Genomic DNA, 18,101 nt, shown 5'->3' on the forward strand with positions numbered 1-18,101 from the left:
GCTAGCGAGCTAGGTCATCCAGTCAACCGAACTAGCTAGGTTATTAGTCCAAACTGAAACGAGAGTTTCTATTGGAAATATTTTGAGAAGTCCCGCCCCGTTTCGTTCGGTTAGCCTCCGTTTAAGAAACGTTTTGCAACTGAATCGGCGGAATGAATACCCATAAACCAAGGAGGAGGAGCCAAGCCGTAAAAAGTACATAAACTCTGCTATTTAGCTAGCAAGCATATCCATTTTTCACGCATTTGTGGTTTAAAGTTTTGTTTTCACGATGGCTGATTATAGAGGGAAAGCAACCGATCAAATGAAGCTATGGAAAGAGGGCCGAAGCGCTCAGGTTTGTCCATTTCGATGATTCATTTATACAGACGCGACGATAATGTTGCGCAGTGGAAGCAAGGGGAGTTTGTTGTGAAATGGGTGAGAGGTCATCCAGGGTCCTATTCGTGTCTCCTGGCTCGACAGTTAGCTGCATCAGTTTACTATAATTTAAGAACCCTGGCACGATACAATTCCACAACATTTCGTACAAAGTCAACGCACATTTGTGTTGTATTCATTTCTGGTCGTGCATGGGGTGGGTGGTCGGGAATTGTTAGATGGCTGCTAGCGGATTGCTGCTGTTAGCTAACGTTCGCTTAGCAGGTTGAGCTCTTGCATTTTTTTTATTTTTTAGAATAGATTACTTCTAGCAACAATAATCTGATTAGACGTTCATTACATTCTCTCTAGTCGGAACGCGGCTATACCACGATCAGGAAAGCGCGGAGCCGGCGTTAGCAACTCATTTAGTATCACATTTTATTAGTCACATGCGCCGAATACAACAGGTGTAGGTAGACGTTACAGTGAAATGCTTACTTACGTACAGTAAAATAACAATAGCGAGACTATATATACAGGTGGGTACCGATACAGTGTCAATGTGCGGGGGCACCGGTTAGTTGAGGTAGTATGTACATGTAGGTACAGTTATTAAAGTGACTATGCATAGATGACAACAGAGTAGCAGTGGTGTAAAGAGGAGGAGGGGGGGGGGGGTGCAAATAGTCTGTGTAGCCATTCGACTAGAGTCTTATGGCTTGGGGGTAGAAGCTGTTTAGAAGCCTCTTGGACCTATATTTGGATCTCCGGTACCGCTTGCCGTGCGGTAACAGAGAGAGTCTGACAATTTTTTAGGGCCTTCCTCTATGATATTGTTATCTTTGGTATGGTATGCATTCATTTGTGGATGTCAAGCATCCATTTCGTATGACAAGTAGATGCAAATTAATAAGTAGTTGCAAGTTAGCTAAAATGCTAAAGTTGTCTGTGATGAGACCAAGTAAACACATGTCATTCTTTCATTCGCCATATACACAGCTAGCAATGAGGAATCGACCCAGAAGCGGCCCTCTTCCGGGGGGCCGGAACTGATTGATTCGGCCCGGAATCAAAATTAATGACTGCCCAGAATCTGCCCGTTTCAGTCGACCAGTATTCAGAATCCCCCAGAAGCGGCCCGATGCATATGTAAATAAATGTGTACGTCTATATCGGCATGCCGATGGCACGCTTCCTCACATTTAAATGTTAATTATATTTTTTGATCACAGAAACAATGAAAAAATATGGAAAATTAAATAATGAAATGTTAACTATATAAAGCAGCCCGTGTAATCATCTGCCAGAGTAGACCCAATCGGCCCGAGCCCCAAGTAATACATTTGGGCCAGATAACTCACATCGGAATTGGCCCAAGCTCAATCCCTGCATCCTAGCCATAAGTAATACTGCCGAATGCGGCCCAGACACGGGCCACATGACGTTGGCCGAGTTTGACTCTCAGCCGAGTGCCCCAACTCTCAGCCGGAATCGGCCCAGATCCACTGTGCTAGGTGGGTATTTACTCAGTCTGTCGCTAAAATTCTAATGGCTTTATATAAATGTACTGAAAGCCCAATTGTATGAAAACTCCACGAGAAAATCTGTTGGCCAGCAAGTGGGAGGTTTTGGCCAGCAAGTGGTTCAGCTTTTTGAATAAAAATGATTCTGGCCTCCGGAGTGGCGTAGCGGCCTAAGGCAATGCATAGCAGTGTTACGGCGCCACTACAGCCTGGGGTTCATGTCATTACCTGCTGTGACCGGGAGTCCCATAGGGGCGGTGCACAATTGGCCCAGCGTTGTCCGGGTTAGGCCGGGGGACTTTAATTGGCTCATCGCACTCTAGCGACTCCTTGTGGTGGGATGGGTGCCTGCAGGCTGACGTCGTGGTCAGTTGAACGGTGTTTCCTTCCGGGTTAAGCGAGGGGGTGTTAAACCTCTCTGGGATAGGGGTCCCGCTAGCGGGACAACTTCCGGTGAACCTGGAGGGTGCGCAATCCAAATAAATATTCATAAAAATTATGGATATTGAACATTTATGTACATACAAGTATCTTATATCAGTAAAAAACTTAAGTTCTTGTTAATCTAACTGCACTGTCCGATTTACAATAGGCTTTACAGCGAAAGCATGCCATGCGATTGAGGACGGCGCCCCACATCAAAATATTTTTCCACTAGCGCAGGTTTCATAAATTCACAAATAGTGGTTTAAATATTCACTTACTTTTTGAAAATCTTCCTCTAATTTGTCATCCAAAGGGTCCCAGCTACAACATGTAGTGTCGTTTTGTTAAATAAAATCCTTCTTTATATCCCAAAAAGTCAGTTTAGTTGGCGCCATCGATTTGAGTAATCCACTCGTTCAACATGCAGAGAAAGGAATCCAAAAAGCTAACGCTAAACTTTGTTAAAACAAGTCAAAATACATTTCTATTTAATCCTCAGATACCCTGAAATGTAATTACACTATAATATTTCATACGGAATGTATGTTCAATAGGAAAATGATATTAGCAGGTGTGCATTCTCTTTGTCGCGCGTGCATAGACTGAATTCCAAGTCTGTATCCCAGTACTAAAACTCATAATTCTTCCTCAGTTGGGAAGAAACAAGCCTGAAACCTTGAACAAATACTACTGACATCCAGTGGAAACCATAGGAATTGCATACTGGGAGCTAGATTACATTTTTTCCCCTATATGTTCTAATGGAAGAGGATGGGCTCAAAAAAACAAAAAATCCGGGTGGTTTTTCTTTGGATTTCCTCCTACCATATCTATTGTGTTATAGTCTTTTACATTATTTTAACATTTCTACAAACTCCAGAGTGTTTTCTTTCCAAAGGTACCAATTATATGCATATCCTGGCTTCAGGGCCTGAGCAACAGGCAGTTTACTTTGGGCATGTCAGTTGGAAATAGAGGAAAATGGACCCTAGAAGCGTGGTTAGGCAGGTCATGTTTCGGAGGACGCATGACTCGAACTTCGTCTCTTACTAGCCCGCTGGGGAGTTGCAGTGATGAGACAAGTTCATAGTCATGAAATTGGGGAGTAAAAGGGGTATAAATGTATTCCGAGCGTGCAAGGGAACCATCCCTGCAAAGCCTGTTACGCACCTCCATAAGGTAAATCTTTCTTAAGTCTGAATTGGCCAATATTGAATTGTAACAATAGCATGAATGACGCAATGAGGCCATGAATGTAAGTAAGAATTTGTTGTTAACTGACTTGCCTAGTTAAATAAAGGTAAAAAATAAAAAGCATTTGATCATTCAATGTCTTCGCTATGTATAATGTCTATTCCATTGCTTTCCCTTCAGAGGCCAGACACCCTGACCACAGGGGCTGGTCACCCGGTAGGGGACAAGCTGAATATAATGACCACAGGTCCCCAGGGGCCCCTCCTGGTGCAGGACACCCCGTTCATAGATGAGATGTCACACTTCGACCGTGAGCGCATCCCAGAGAGGGTGGTGCACGCCAAGGGAGGCGGTGGGTGTCCAGCACTACCAATGAATTTAAGACTGCCGCTGATTAACATTAATGCAATAAATACTGAACAAAAATATAATCGCACATGGAGCAGTTTCAAAGATTTGACTTAGTTATTATTCATATAAGAAAATAAGTCATTAAAAAATCATTAGGCCCTAATCTATGTATTTCACATGACAGGGGATACAGATATGCCACACACATGGTCTGCGGTTGTGAGGCCTGTTGGATGTACTGACAAATTCTCTACAATGATGTTGGTAGAGAAATTAAGTCAATTCTCTGGCAACAGCTGTGGTGGGCATTCATCTTGTCAGCATTCCAATTGCACGCTTCCTCAACTTTTATTTTTATTGTCCCTAGCACAAGGTGCACCTGTGTAATGATCCTGCTGTTTAATCAGCTTCTTGTTATGCCAAACCTGTCAAGTGGATGTATTATCTTGGAAAAGGAGAAATGCTCACTAACAGGGATGTAAACAATTGTGTACCCCCCCCCAAAAAATGCATTTTGTGCGCGTGGAAAATTTTCGGTCTATTTTCTTTCCGCGCTCATTAAACATGGGACCAAGACATTAGATGTTGCGTTTATATTTTTGTTCAGTATATGTGTCAAACTGTTTAGACAAGCAGAAATGACAGTCAGACACCACTAGATGTTTTACCTAACAGTGGAGCTTTATGTATTGGTTGGAGAAACACTACCCTGTCCTAGACATCTAGTTATCAATTGTGGGCCTACTTTTGGGACTACGCCAACTGTAAGCGGCTCTCCAGTCTAGTATTATAAAGACCATGATCATGTGACAATCTGTTGGCCCACTACACGAGAGGTAAAGTGCACCACTGGCTTTGTTTGCAGGTGTTTACTCACTGTTTACTCACAAATCTTCCAAGGAATGTGTACACAACATGGTGAAGGCAGCACATTTGTTTGTGAAGTTGAATATAACCTCACCTCATTTTGTATAATGACAAGTTCAGTGGTTCTCTTTTGAATACTCGTTTTCATGTATCACTATGGGGATTCGCCAGGATCACCAACTCTTGGAAGAACCTGTCGGAAGCGTCTGTTGCAGACAAGTAGGTAGTGGCGAAGGAGGCGTGATCCCTCACTTCCTTATAACGAGCCACTCGCCCACCATGTGGTCATTCATTCTTGTGAAAAGCATTACTCTCTAGCTCTCCTCTGCACGATTGATCCCTGTTTTCCTGCTCAACTGCTTTACAAGCGAACCATGAAGGATATCGCTGCCCAACCGTAGATCTTCAGAGCATTTCGAGAGGTTTTGTACGGACCGAAAGGTTTTCTACTTTCAGTCTCCCTTGGTAGCTAGCTTCACGGCAAGCTATTGAGACTCGGTTAGCTGCAAGGCTAACTCGGTTAGCTCACTGAGATGCAAGTCTAACTTGGTTAGCTCACTGAGATACAAGCTAACCTCACTAGCATACCTTACCTGTAACACGGTAGCATTGCTAGGTCCCTTCTCTCGTCTAGCTACGTTCATCCTTCTCAGCCTTAAGGTTCCTTCTGTCATGAGAGCACATTACCTGCGGGCTAACTCTGCTGCTAGCTAATGCTCCACTAGCCTCGTGGTTATAGCATTCTAGTGCTCATTATTGCTAGTTATTAGCCGCAAGGCTTCTAACTAGCTAGCTCATAACACTGTTTACACAAGCTACCATTTGCTAGCCACCAGCTGCAAGGCTTCTAACTAGCTAGCCTATGCAGTCTACTCGTTGTTCTTACAACTGGGATGGCTTTTTCCTCCAAGCAAGCCTTGTTCCTCACAATGGCCTCTAGTATCCCAGGACGAGCCTAGCCCAGCACTTGGATCCCCACGTTCTTGCACTTGCGATTCCATGATTGCGGGGAAGGATACCCACCTTCTATGCATCAATTGCCTGGGAAAGGAACGTGCCCAAGAGGCACTTTATGACCCTGAGTCCTGTGAGCACTGCTGACTGGGGCAGGTCTGAGGTTTAAACGAGCATCTATCTCGATAGCCCCTTTTGTCTCCAAGCCAACAGCGAAAGCTGACGCTCAGCTCCCCGCAACCTAGCGAGGTCATGGATAGCCTCGACTCCTTCCGCTCACTGTCTCCATTGGAGTTTGGGCTCCTCCGTGCCCGTTAAGGGACCTATACAACGAGAAGAGACCGGTCTCATTCAGCCGCGGTAAAGCAACTCCCGGTGGTACCCGCATGCCTCAGGGAAGCTAAGAGCTCATAGGACAAACCCCTCACGAGCATGATTCTTGCTAGGGGCACCCCAAGCCTGAACATGCACAATATGGAGGAATTTAGGTTTGGTTACGCTCCCACAGTGGCGCCGTCTCTGGCTTAGTCCCTCGCGCCGTTTTACTAGCGACACTGGGACCTCACTCGCTAGAAAGATGGTCCGCTTTACTGCCTCAATTCTTTGTCAGTAAACGTACTTGGCCCAACAAATTGGCCATCAATGTGATCTTTTTGAAAAATTGCTGGCTTATCATGCTGATCTAATGGAGGTGGTGGGGAAACAACTGGACTCAGACACCCTAGATCTAGATGCCTGGGAGGAGATCTGTGTGATTAGATTTAAACCTCTGTGCCTCCCATAGTGCCATTTAAGGCTGTGGTCGTACCACGAGCCTAGCGCTGGTGGGAGAAGGGGCTGAGCGAAGACAGCACACTCGCCAGACGTCAGAGCCTCAGACAATGATCTGGTACGTTCTGACTTGTTTATTTTATTCATACTTTTTTTTTTTTTTTTTTACTGCAATTGGTTCAGATAACCGGACATCCCCATCAGTTGGGCGCAAGAGGCTGGGGATATCTTCGCTCTTGACAACCCTCCATGGAACAGGGCCAAGACATACCAGTTACCTAGCTCTTCTACTTCCCAGCATTAGGAATACTGTGCTGAGTAAAAAATAAATAAAAGACAGGCCCTCGAATGTTGGAAGAGAGTGCCAGCCTCCTCATGCACGCTCTGGGTTGTTTTTCTTGGAGAAGTGAAATGAATAAACCAACTGTTCCTTCCTACTCTGATTTCCATGGTCCTATGCTCCTTGCAGGACTTGTTGGACAGAGAAAAAAGGTTTTCTTTGTTAAGGTCCACTAGCTGCTTTCTTGGCCTGCCAAGGCCCTGACAGTATTGCCGTTTATCCATCCCTATTATGTAGTTTTTAGGGGGGGGGGGGGGGGGGGGGGCACGTCACATACGCCCAGTCGCTAAGCCTTTAGCTAGTCCTGGGGCATGTCTATTGGGCTTAAGATATTTTCATAGCAGCGTGGAGCTGTAATATTTCTTTGTATTTTGCTTTGCTACAGCCCTTGGCACCCATACGCGAGTGTGTGGACTGTGCTTTACCAGCACTGTTTGCGCCCTCAGTGTGCCCAGGGATTTTTCAGATGAATGTACCTAACCCCATCCTTTGGCCTAGGTCGACATTTTCTTATTGTTGCACCTTGGGGCCTATGGCTTTTCATCTGTCGCCTTCCTCAGTAGGGCGTATGCTCGTTGCACATCTACTTGGACTGAATGAGAGCTCGGGCGAGGGTGTTATGTTCTTCCCTCATTGGGCAACATTATATTGTTTTATAGTGGTGAGATCGACAGCCTTTGGAAGGGCCTTAAAGGGCCCTCTTCTACAGAGGAGTTTATATCTTGGGCACTGTTTTTGGGACACGGATTGGGCTTCCCCTCGCTTTGTTACAAGGTTTTTCCCGACTGGTTGTTTCTGCACTTTCTTGGTTCGTACTCCCTCAGTTTCGGAGCCTCTTGAAGGTTGCTAATGTTTGGACTATCGTGGCTTCAGAGAATGTTTTGCGATAAAGGAGTTGGCCATATCCCCATAATGATACATCGAAACAAGTATTTGATAGAACTTAAGGTTACTTGCGTAACCCCGGTTCTCTGATAATGAGGTGAGATGTATCACCGCATTCCTTTGCTGGCAAGGGCGTGAGGAAGAGAAGCATGCTTGAGGAAGGACCAGAGAATGAGAGAGTGTCTTCTTATAAGGAAGTGGGGGGCTCACCTCATTTGCCACTCTACCTGTGTCTCCAGGAGATGCTTTTGATACAGTAGGTCCTTCCTAGAGTTGGTGATCCTGGCGACTCTCCATAGTAATACGTCATACTCATATTATCAGAGAACCGGGGTTACACAAGTAACTTTGTTTTGCACTGCCTACAATGACAGTAAAGATACATTGGTTTTAAATTAGGAGTGATAATCTACGTTAGCCTAACTAGCCGTGCCATCTCTAGTCTCGGAAACCGACCCTAGGCAACAGCAGAGACTGGCGTCTCGTTTCGGTGACGGACTCTTTTGGCAACTTCGATAAAGGGAACAAAAATGTATATCTCTTAACTAGCTAACATAAAATACAACGGTAACTGACCATGTACTGCCTCTTCCTCAACAGGAGCGTTCGGGTACTTTGAGGTGACACATGACATCTCTCGCTACTGCAAGGCCAAGGTGTTTGAGCATGTGGGCAAGACCACACCTATCGCCATCCGCTTCTCCACTGTGGGTAAGACGCACCACCACTTAGCCACTCCATTTTTTTATTGGTTACAATTGCCTACATGACATTTTTTTTGTCTTACGTAGTTGTATTGAGGTTGCTCCCTCCGGCTCTTCCATAAAACTGCTACAAACACATTTACTTGTTTCCTCAAGATCATGTGTAAAGAAGAACTGTATCACGTAGTATGTATTTGCTACCAATATTAGCTTGTTTATGATACTTTTAGTCATTACCTCTGGTTATGATTGTCTGCAAAAGCCATGTTTGCCGATATCAGAAGAATCCTTGACCGAGTTCACATTAACTCCTGACGAATAGAAAATTCCTAATTTGACCAAATAACACTCTTATAACAGCTCTAGTAACGCTCGTAGCGGATGCCTGGACAGTTATCTCCTGCCAGAGCTATACAAACAGCTTGTGCAAGAGCCCCGTGAGAACATGGTGTTGTCTACGTGATTGATGCTGTCGGGTGACGAGCAGTCCGTAGTGTAGTGACCTTGATGTGCAAGTGTCCATCACTAACCCTGACCCAAAGCCTCGGTGGGAAAACTGCTGTTGCAGGAATGAAATTAGCTGGGAATCCAAAGAAAAGACAAACTCCGTAAAACAATCTGGATTAATACTTTGATACAGTTAGCCTACATGTCCCAGAAACGTATAGGCTCCCTGAACCCACCTGAAGTTCCCTGGAATCTCTTTTCTATTGAATTGACTTGACCTAGGTCTCTAGCTTTTTCAACGTTGTTTGGCATTTCTTGTGTTTGAAATGATACAAAATAAAGGCAAAATTCAATTACTCGGCAATTACAACATCCAAAAAGACGGTGATGTTTCTTCAATACGTCATTGAATAAATATCGGGAAATAGACAATGTCATTTTTTTTCCATCTGTAAATAATGTCTTGTTTAAACTGTGAGTTTCTAATTGTCTTATATTTTGTATCTAACTCGTGCAGCTGGGGAATCGGGCTCAGCCGACACAGTGAGAGACCCACGTGGCTTTGCAGTCAAGTTCTACACTGACGAGGGCAACTGGGACCTTACTGGCAACAACACCCCCATATTCTTTATCAGGGACGCCATGCTGGTAAGTCCAGACACGTGTGAGTCAAGATTGAGCCTGTGTGCCCAGCCTAGGTTCAGGGTGTAGTTTGTGTTGCCGTGGCCACGGTTCAGGGTGTAGTGTGTGTTACCGTGGCCAAGGTCCAGGGTGTAGTGTGTGTGTGTGTTAGCGTGGCCAAGCTTCATGGTGTAGTGTGTTACCGTGGCCAAGGTTCAGGGTGTAGTGTGTGTGTGTGTTACCGTGGCCAAGGTTCAGGGTGTAGTGTGTGTGTGTGTGAGACCCAGATGTTTTGTGTGTATGGGTGGATATTATGTGTTATGGTGCTATACATGAGTTAATCTCCCCGTTTTGATATGTACCGGTACTGCATCTCTCTGATATCCCTTTGTCTGTGCAGTTCCCATCCTTTATCCACTCTCAGAAGCGCAACCCCCAGACTCACCTAAAGGACCCAGACATGGTGTGGGACTTCTGGAGCCTGCGGCCTGAGTGTATGCATCAGGTGCTGTAGTCGCTCCTCAACCAAACCTTTACATGCACGCACGCGCACACGATAGAGCGATGGATGGTTTTCTGACATTGTATTTTCTGATTTCACCCCACACTAAGCCAGATTTGAGTAACAACATGCCATTAACAACTTCATAGCTTTGCCATTATGTCTAGGAATGGTGGGTGCTGCGTATGCATCTCTTTCCTGATCAGATTATTACATCATCCTTATATACTTACGTTTTTCTAGATCCTATTTACTTACAACAGCTCAATTGCTAATGACTGAATATGTGTCTTCGTTCATGGTCTCCTATTTGTTCTCGTCTCTGTGAAGGTGTCCTTCCTATTCAGTGACCGTGGTCTGCCTGACGGCTTCCGCCACATGAACGGCTACGGCTCCCACACGTTCAAGCTGGTCAACGCCGAGGGTCAGCCCGTCTACTGCAAGTTCCATTACAAGGTCAATGCACAATTAAAAATAATGTAGTGTACAGGACTAGTGAAATGCACTACACTTAAATGGATAGAGGAGTCAACTGTACCTAATTAACTGAAGGACACAAGAGGGTGATGGTGGGAAAGAAGGAAACGTAGTTGGAGAAATTGGGACAGGGTCCATAGTAATTGATAAGAGAATTTTGTTTTCCAGCTTCATAACCCAATTTAAATATATTACTCAGTTTGCAAACCAGAATTTGTAAGATCCTGGTCGAATGAAACAGACGGAAGCCCAGCTAAATAGTCAAAAGGTTTATTCGCGGAACGTTCTAAAATCAAGAATACAAAACAATTCATTTTATATTGACTTCTCACGCCCACATATTCACACAACCATACGCACACACACACACACACACACACACACACACACACGTCCTGCTACCCAGCCGCCAGAGATTAGTGACCTTGTCCTTGAGACACACTCCCTGTTCTTCTCCCAAATCTCTAGTCAGGTCGGCAGCAAGCTCATAGACAGTCTGTGTTTAAAATACCATGAAGACATATTGTCTTTACCCTAATTCTGACTAGGACTACACATTTATTGGTTATGATGTTATACATTCTAATCACTTCCGTACAATTATATGTTTCAGGGCGGAATATTCTAATCATTCAATTAACCGATAATTCTCACCTAACAGTAAACCTTCCCATCTCAGACCGACCAGGGCATCAAGAACATGAAACCTGAGGACGCCGAGCGCCTGGCTTCCACCGACCCGGACTACGCCATCCGAGACCTTTACACCTCCATCGCCAACGGCAACTTCCCCTCCTGGTCCTTTTACATCCAGGTCATGACCTTTGAGCAGGCAGAGAAGTTCCAGTGGAACCCCTTTGACCTGACCAAGGTACCTTAGAGATGCAATAAGCAGTAATCGCTCCGCCATTTGCCTAATTTAAGTTTGCGACAAAGCAAGTAGTCATTATGTAGAGAATCATTGCACCATCTAAACCGCTGTGATATATATTTTCCATAACCAAAGATATTGTATTTTCAGGTGTTTGAAGCTGGTGTACTAAACCAAAAGGAAATACGCAAGAACGGGCAGCATAGAAGTAGCGCATATAGAACAGATCTACCACTTCTTAGACTTACTTTCAATGAGAAAGAACAATTTAGAACTCAATTTCTATGTGAATTTGGTCGGGTCGCCCCAAAAAGTTAGATATTGCAGCTTTATTTCTCATAATATTCTATTCAGTTATGTGGGAACCGCGCTCTCTTTATAGTAGGTCCATTCCCTAACATTTATCAATATGTTCCCTTGGTTTTGAAAGAATGTGACGGGAATACCTGATGTCTTTGTACTTTCTTCGCCATTTTAACCTGCCACAAAAACACATTCCCAGAATATCCAGACATTGGCAGTACTCTGGCTTTTCCACAAGAGGGGGGACTTCCTCAACGTAAACACTGAAAGATCTGACAGTGGGCTGATATCTGTTATGTTGTCATAGCATCTGTGAGCATTAGTGTGATTGGTAACTGATTGTCATAGCTGTTATTTAGTCAGGATAATTATTAGGTGAAAATAAGGGGGTCATGCAAGCCTATGTTCATGGAATTCTTTTGCACGGCCATGCACCTTGGTTGGCATGCGAGGTAGCTACACGTCTCTCTTACTCCTTAGGTGTGGTCTCACGAGGAGTACCCCCTCATTCCTGTGGGGAGGTTGGTGCTCAACAGAAACCCTGCCAACTACTTTGCTGAGATCGAGCAGCTAGCCTTTGACCCCAGCAACATGCCCCCGGGCATCGAGCCCAGCCCTGACAAGATGCTGCAGGGGCGTCTGTTCTCATACCCAGACACACACCGCCACCGGCTGGGCGCCAACTACCTGCAGCTGCCCGTCAACTGCCCTTTCAGGACCCGTGTGGCCAACTACCAGCGAGATGGGCCCATGTGCATGTTCGACAACCAGGCTGGAGCTCCCAACTACTTCCCCAACAGCTTCAGTGCTCCAGAGACCCAGCCGCAGCACATGGAGAGCAGGTTCAAGGTGTCCCCAGATGTGGGTCGCTACAACAGTACTGACGACGACAACGTCACACAGGTAGAGAACCCGTGTGTTGGGAATATTGGTTAAGTTATTACTAAACTTTATGAATTAATATATTTTATGAGTGGGGGGGGCACCAGTTGATTATTGGACAAACATTGTATTTTAAGAATATCTGACTTATGGGTTATCTTAGCTAAGACAGAACTGAGAATAATAGTAATCATTGATTTATCTGAAGGTACAGTATATCTGATGAGCCTAGTATCAGATTTGTGAAATCGTACAGTTTTCTAGAGCTTGTTTTGGGTCAGAAAACCCCCAAAATAACAAGTAAACTACAAATGTGATAATAAAAATCAATACACGAATCAATGGTTACAGGGTAAATGATGATGACACGTAATCGATACAGGGGAATGATGAATTCAATCATTTGTTTATCAAATTGCTAGAGAATGATATCCTAATTGTGGATAGAGCTACCTTTTACACAATCAAGCTTGTACTTAACAGGTGATGCGGGCGCATACTGCTCAAGAAGTATTGACTGAGTTGTGCAGTGAGCAATTTTTAAAATGCAAGTTGTGGTTCAGTCCTAACAGGAAGTTACTGAATGCCAACCTATAGAGTTACACATTACACTTAATGCCAATGTATCACTGCATTAGTTACTCCCAAAGGGGGAGACTAGAGACTCAGAGATTTGCACTGACGCCGGGTGGAGCACGTCAGAACGAGGAACGCTAGCTTCTGCCGTGGAGGACAGAGCTTGGTGGGATCAGTCTGATTTAAAGCCGGTGATCCGGAATCGTTAGCTCGGCTTCGAGGGAAAACGTCAACATACTTTTCCACTAACCCCAGCATTTTCATGTCTTCCCTGTCCGGTAAAGGGGGTTGTGCTGATGTGACACGAGGTTCATTTACTACACACCGAGCTGTGTGCACTGCACTGGCAGGGCCAATAATGATACACCCTATAAAGAAATCTTTGTTATTTTACATATTAAATGCTTTATGATTACAAATAATGAAATAAATATTTTATTGGTTATTTCTTAATGCTGATTGGTGTATGTGACCAGTGCCCTGACCCTTTGTGTATATGTATTGCAGGTGCGTACCTTCTTCACGAAGGTGCTGAACGAGGAGGAGCGTCAGAGGCTTTGTCAGAATATGGCTGGTGCCCTGAAGGGAGCCCAAGTCTTCATCCAGAAACGCTGGGTGAGTTCTCATCATCACCATCATTAAGATTGTCTAAGTCATCACTTTCATCACTAGTATCAGCAATGATGGCTGTTATATAGTTGGTATCATCTTCCTCACTACCACAAAGGCCATCTTTGCAATGTAATGTTTAATAATTTACAGTGCCATCACTAACAACACTGTTCTGACCCGCTCGCCCTCTGCTCTCACTCCCTGTTTTTCCAGGTTCAGAACCTGATGGCTGTGCATGCAGACTATGGAAACGGGGTCCAGGCCCGACTCAACGATGCCGAGCCCAAGAAGGTAAGTCCATTTGTTTGCTGTCAACAGACACCAAAGCGCATGTCAACAAGGCAACAGTAAACATGTCCCCCCCCCCCATGAGTGATGCAGTATAGTCAAAGTAGGAAAAGCACTCGCACATCTGAGTTGGCTTGTTGCAGGTGAAGAGGGATAATTCATGAAATATTTGGAGACAAATAAAGATCGAAGTGTGGTCGCATTTATTTACATGAGCAGTTTTAAGTATATTGTAGATCCTTCATGAAAATCAAAAGTTGCGTTAACTGAATGGTTTCATACACATTGTATTTAAGTAGAACTTTTAGTTTGTACTTTTTTCTTTCTATTTAGTATGTGACTGTTTTTTTCAGTTCCCCTCGTAAACAAGATTGTGTTTGACAAGATTGTGTTTTTTTTAATAGCCTCAAATCTCCTTGTCTCCTCCCACTCTCACAGGACGCTGTGAGAGTGTATACCCTTGGAGGAGCCACTGCCATCACTGCCTCCTCCAAGATGTGATGCCTTAACTTCCACCTGGTGGGGCACTTCCACCTGTTGCGCTTACCAGCCTGCTATCCAAGATCCTACTTCTAACCGTCCGTGAATGCCATAGCTAATCATGATTTAATATTCCTCAGGCTACTTACAACATTGTTCTAACGTGTTTGCTGTCCATTTTGCCAAAGTTCACACAGAAATGTATGTAGTCAGACTGCAGCCCTATGGGAGAAGATCTGTCCCCAAACTACATCTGTCAAATATACAGGTCTGCTGTCTGAAATGTTTGTCATTTTCAGTATAGTGATCCATCTCTTCCCAATTATGTATCGTTTGTGTGTCCATGCTTCATCGAAGCCCTGATAGTTAGCTTAAAAGAGGTATGTGTTAGCCTATATGCAAAAAAAATGACATTTATCCTCGTTAAACAAACCACCAATGTTTTCGAATAAGATTCATCATTATTTTGCAGTTTAAACTTAAGTTCTCTTCAAAAGTGTTCCTGTGTTAAGGCCTACACCATATTCCTTGTTTATATTAGAAATAGTTGCCGGCCATCGATCGGTGAGAATGACTGTGATTGAGTCATGAAAGAATGTTTGAGTCATCGTACTCGCAGCCAAACCAACACAGCAGTGCCTTTTTGGTTAGAAACGTATCCATTATAAAGGGTTTGCAATGACTTTTATGAATAATCTCATGTACCAAATGTCTTCTGTATATTAGTGTACAGACTCTGAATCACTAAAGAGTTGTATTAGGGCTGGGGAAACAAGAACCACTACTGTTTACTGTCCTTATCCCTTCTCACAAATCTCCCTACTCGTTTTCTATGTTCCAGCGGAGCCCTGGACTGTTAGTGTTTCTGTGCTAGGTAGCATTCCCCATCACATCGCCTGTCTGAAGAGAAGTGATTTGTTATATTAATATGCAATTGTGAACTTTGAACCACAAAATAAGATGCATTATTGAGTGCTTGATCTTTCAATTTATGCTAATATATCCAACGGCAATGCTATATGTGTGGTTTTAGTGTCTGGTTTAAAGTAGGCCTATCTTAACTCCAGGGTATGCACACTTCAGTTCTAACGCAGGACTCCAGCTGATTCTACCCATCAAGCCCTTGATTTGTTGGTGGAGGAGTGTTGCTACTGGGCTGGAACAAAAGGAAACAGCGTTGAATAACCCTAGTCCTTTGTAAATGCATTGAGGATTTTCACGAGGTTGTCATCTGTGGTGCTATTCAAGTCGTGAATGGTGGTTTGTCCTTAGGTCTCAGCATTTCAAGACATTCAGTCCTCCCTCCCCCATCTAGGTCCAATAGATTATTTACAAATACCAACTGACAGGACAGTGGTTAAGACGATGACTATAGAGTAAGCATACCACTGCAAAGACACTCAACAGACTGAGGTAAGGGTAAAGAATGGCCTATTTCATCTGTACAAAACATTCCAAGCAGGTTCATACTTAGTTTCCATCAATTAAAATTAAACTGTAGGCCTACATTGTCTGAATGGTGAATAGGTAGCTAGCATTTTCTTCACTCTAACCAGTTGATCATATTTCATGTAAGTCGTGGGGGAATGTATAAGCTTTGTTTTATATTTTGCTTTATAATGTACGTGTTTAAACTTTGTCAGTTAATCAAAAACAAAACATCTCTCAATTCATGCAAGCCATGGTATCAGAACTGGGTTTTTTAAATAATAGAACAATTATTTCTAATACTTTGTGCCTTGCCTGCCCTGGCTTAATAAAGATATGTTGGTCAATTTATATGGCGATGAATCGTTCAGATCTAACTTGCTCAGGGGCAGGCTAACTCGGGGGGCTAATCACATTTATCCTGAATGAACCAGGTAAGTAGTATAGGGCTCTGAAGGTTGAGGGTTTGTCACCAAGGACAAGCTTACTCTTCCTAACTTGTTTCATTGTAATATTTATTTCACGGGCCCCTGTCGCATGTGGGAAATATTTTTCATGGAATTCTGCCATTTATTGATGTGACATGCACTACATGACCAAAAGTATGTGTCAACATACTTTCAAAATCTTAGCTAGCAGTCGTCCTCGTGAATCACTTTGACAATCTACTGGCAAATCCTTTTCAATCCTTGTCATATGAAGAGAAATTATAGATAAAACATATCAGTGCTCAATTGCCATTAGACAAAGGTTACATATGTCAGAAATCGCAAATTCAACAATGAGTGGCACACTGAGCGTCGCAAAGCAAACACTATTGTAATGACCTGACTAGATCATAAAGGAACAATTGTCCAGACAGAGGATTGAGTTTACGAATGGACGGTTTATTAAACCAACTTTACACAGGCTACGGTTTGGCCGTAGCCCACGCCAAATAAATGAAAGAACCCACAAGCCAATCGTGACCTCTTGTGAAGCCCAGACGTAAGAGAGAGAACAAAGGCTAAACCTGGTCTTAACTTCCAATGCTCCATCTCCCTGCCCAACCCCCCTACACGCCAGGATGCCCGGCATCAGAACATTCCAGGCATTCCCGTGATTGGCAGATAGCAGGTTGATTGACATGTCGGACCCCGCGAACACTGGGTAATGGTCAGTACAACACAACCACCTACTAGCCTAACACATAACACACAGCTGTCTGTGCGGGTCGCTACACTATTTTGCTTTCACTGCCTGCTATTCGGTGGAGGGTCACTGGCAGTTCAAGCTTGTATGGCTCCCTGGGCGAACCAAAACGTATTTTTTTTTTAACATTTGGAATAACACAAATAATCATAACATTTAAAACATAAATAATACTCATAAATATCAAAAAGTAACAAAGACGAACAGAACCAAATTTGTGTTGATTTGGCACGAGCATCAATACATTACCCATCCCCCAACATTGTCAAGACTAAACCAATTCACCTTGGTGGTGTGCAGACTGGTTTTATATTATTCTTAACGATTTCGCACAAACCAGAAAAAAATGCAACAATATGTCTGTGAAACTATATATTCACAGTATTATGAATGAATTGTGGTTTATTTAGTGCCATTACATAGTGTGACTGATTTTACTAATTGCATTAGTACTGTGCAAAGTTAGATCCCCCTACACTCCCCCTACATCGGGCTTCCAGTGGGGAGACCTGAGGTCAACCTATTTATATACATATATATTTATATACATATTTATGTATATACATATATGTGTATATATATAATATATATATATATATGTTAGCTTGATGTTGGCTGTGAACGTTTCCTAACGTTAGCTAACAGTTAGAAAGGGCTGTGTGTGGCAAACAAAAATTGAGAAGATGGAGAGCAGCGGAAGCACCAGGGGCGAGTAAAGTCACTAGTTGTCAATTAACTTGTAGTTAAACGCTAGCAAATGTTGAACACGGTTAGTTATGATGCATTTTATTGTGTTGCTCAATTTACTTTTTCATATTTAGCAGAGAAACTAGCTACGTTAGCTAACTAGAAACGTATTCAGCCTCATCTTAGGTAGCTAGCTAACAATAGCTGGTGTTAGGTTCTAATTTGGGACTCATTTCAGGAAACAAGACGTATGCCTTGTTTGGCAAATGCCTTCTGGAACATGTGAACTTTCATGTGCCTTAATAACAAACTGTAAATACAAATAAAATGGTTAATTTACGAGCCTAGTTGTTTTAGC

General features: G+C 43.5%; 1 protein-coding gene across 1 annotated transcript; it reads left to right on the plus strand.

The window, feature by feature from the left end:
- Nucleotides 1-116: 116 nt before the first annotated feature.
- cat (catalase) lies at nucleotides 117-16,216 on the plus strand. The gene is made up of 11 exons (XM_055934921.1): nucleotides 117-337; nucleotides 3,687-3,858; nucleotides 8,275-8,385; nucleotides 9,343-9,473; nucleotides 9,847-9,951; nucleotides 10,279-10,404; nucleotides 11,105-11,296; nucleotides 12,080-12,502; nucleotides 13,565-13,672; nucleotides 13,883-13,960; nucleotides 14,396-16,216. The coding sequence occupies exons 1-11, from the start codon at nucleotides 272-274 to the stop codon at nucleotides 14,456-14,458; spliced, it is 1,575 nt and encodes a 524-aa protein (XP_055790896.1). The 5' UTR covers nucleotides 117-271; the 3' UTR covers nucleotides 14,459-16,216.
- The last annotated feature ends 1,885 nt before the right edge of the window (nucleotides 16,217-18,101 follow it).

This window comes from Salvelinus fontinalis, chromosome 9, assembly GCF_029448725.1.
Source record: "Salvelinus fontinalis isolate EN_2023a chromosome 9, ASM2944872v1, whole genome shotgun sequence".
Lineage (NCBI taxonomy): Eukaryota > Metazoa > Chordata > Actinopteri > Salmoniformes > Salmonidae > Salvelinus > Salvelinus fontinalis.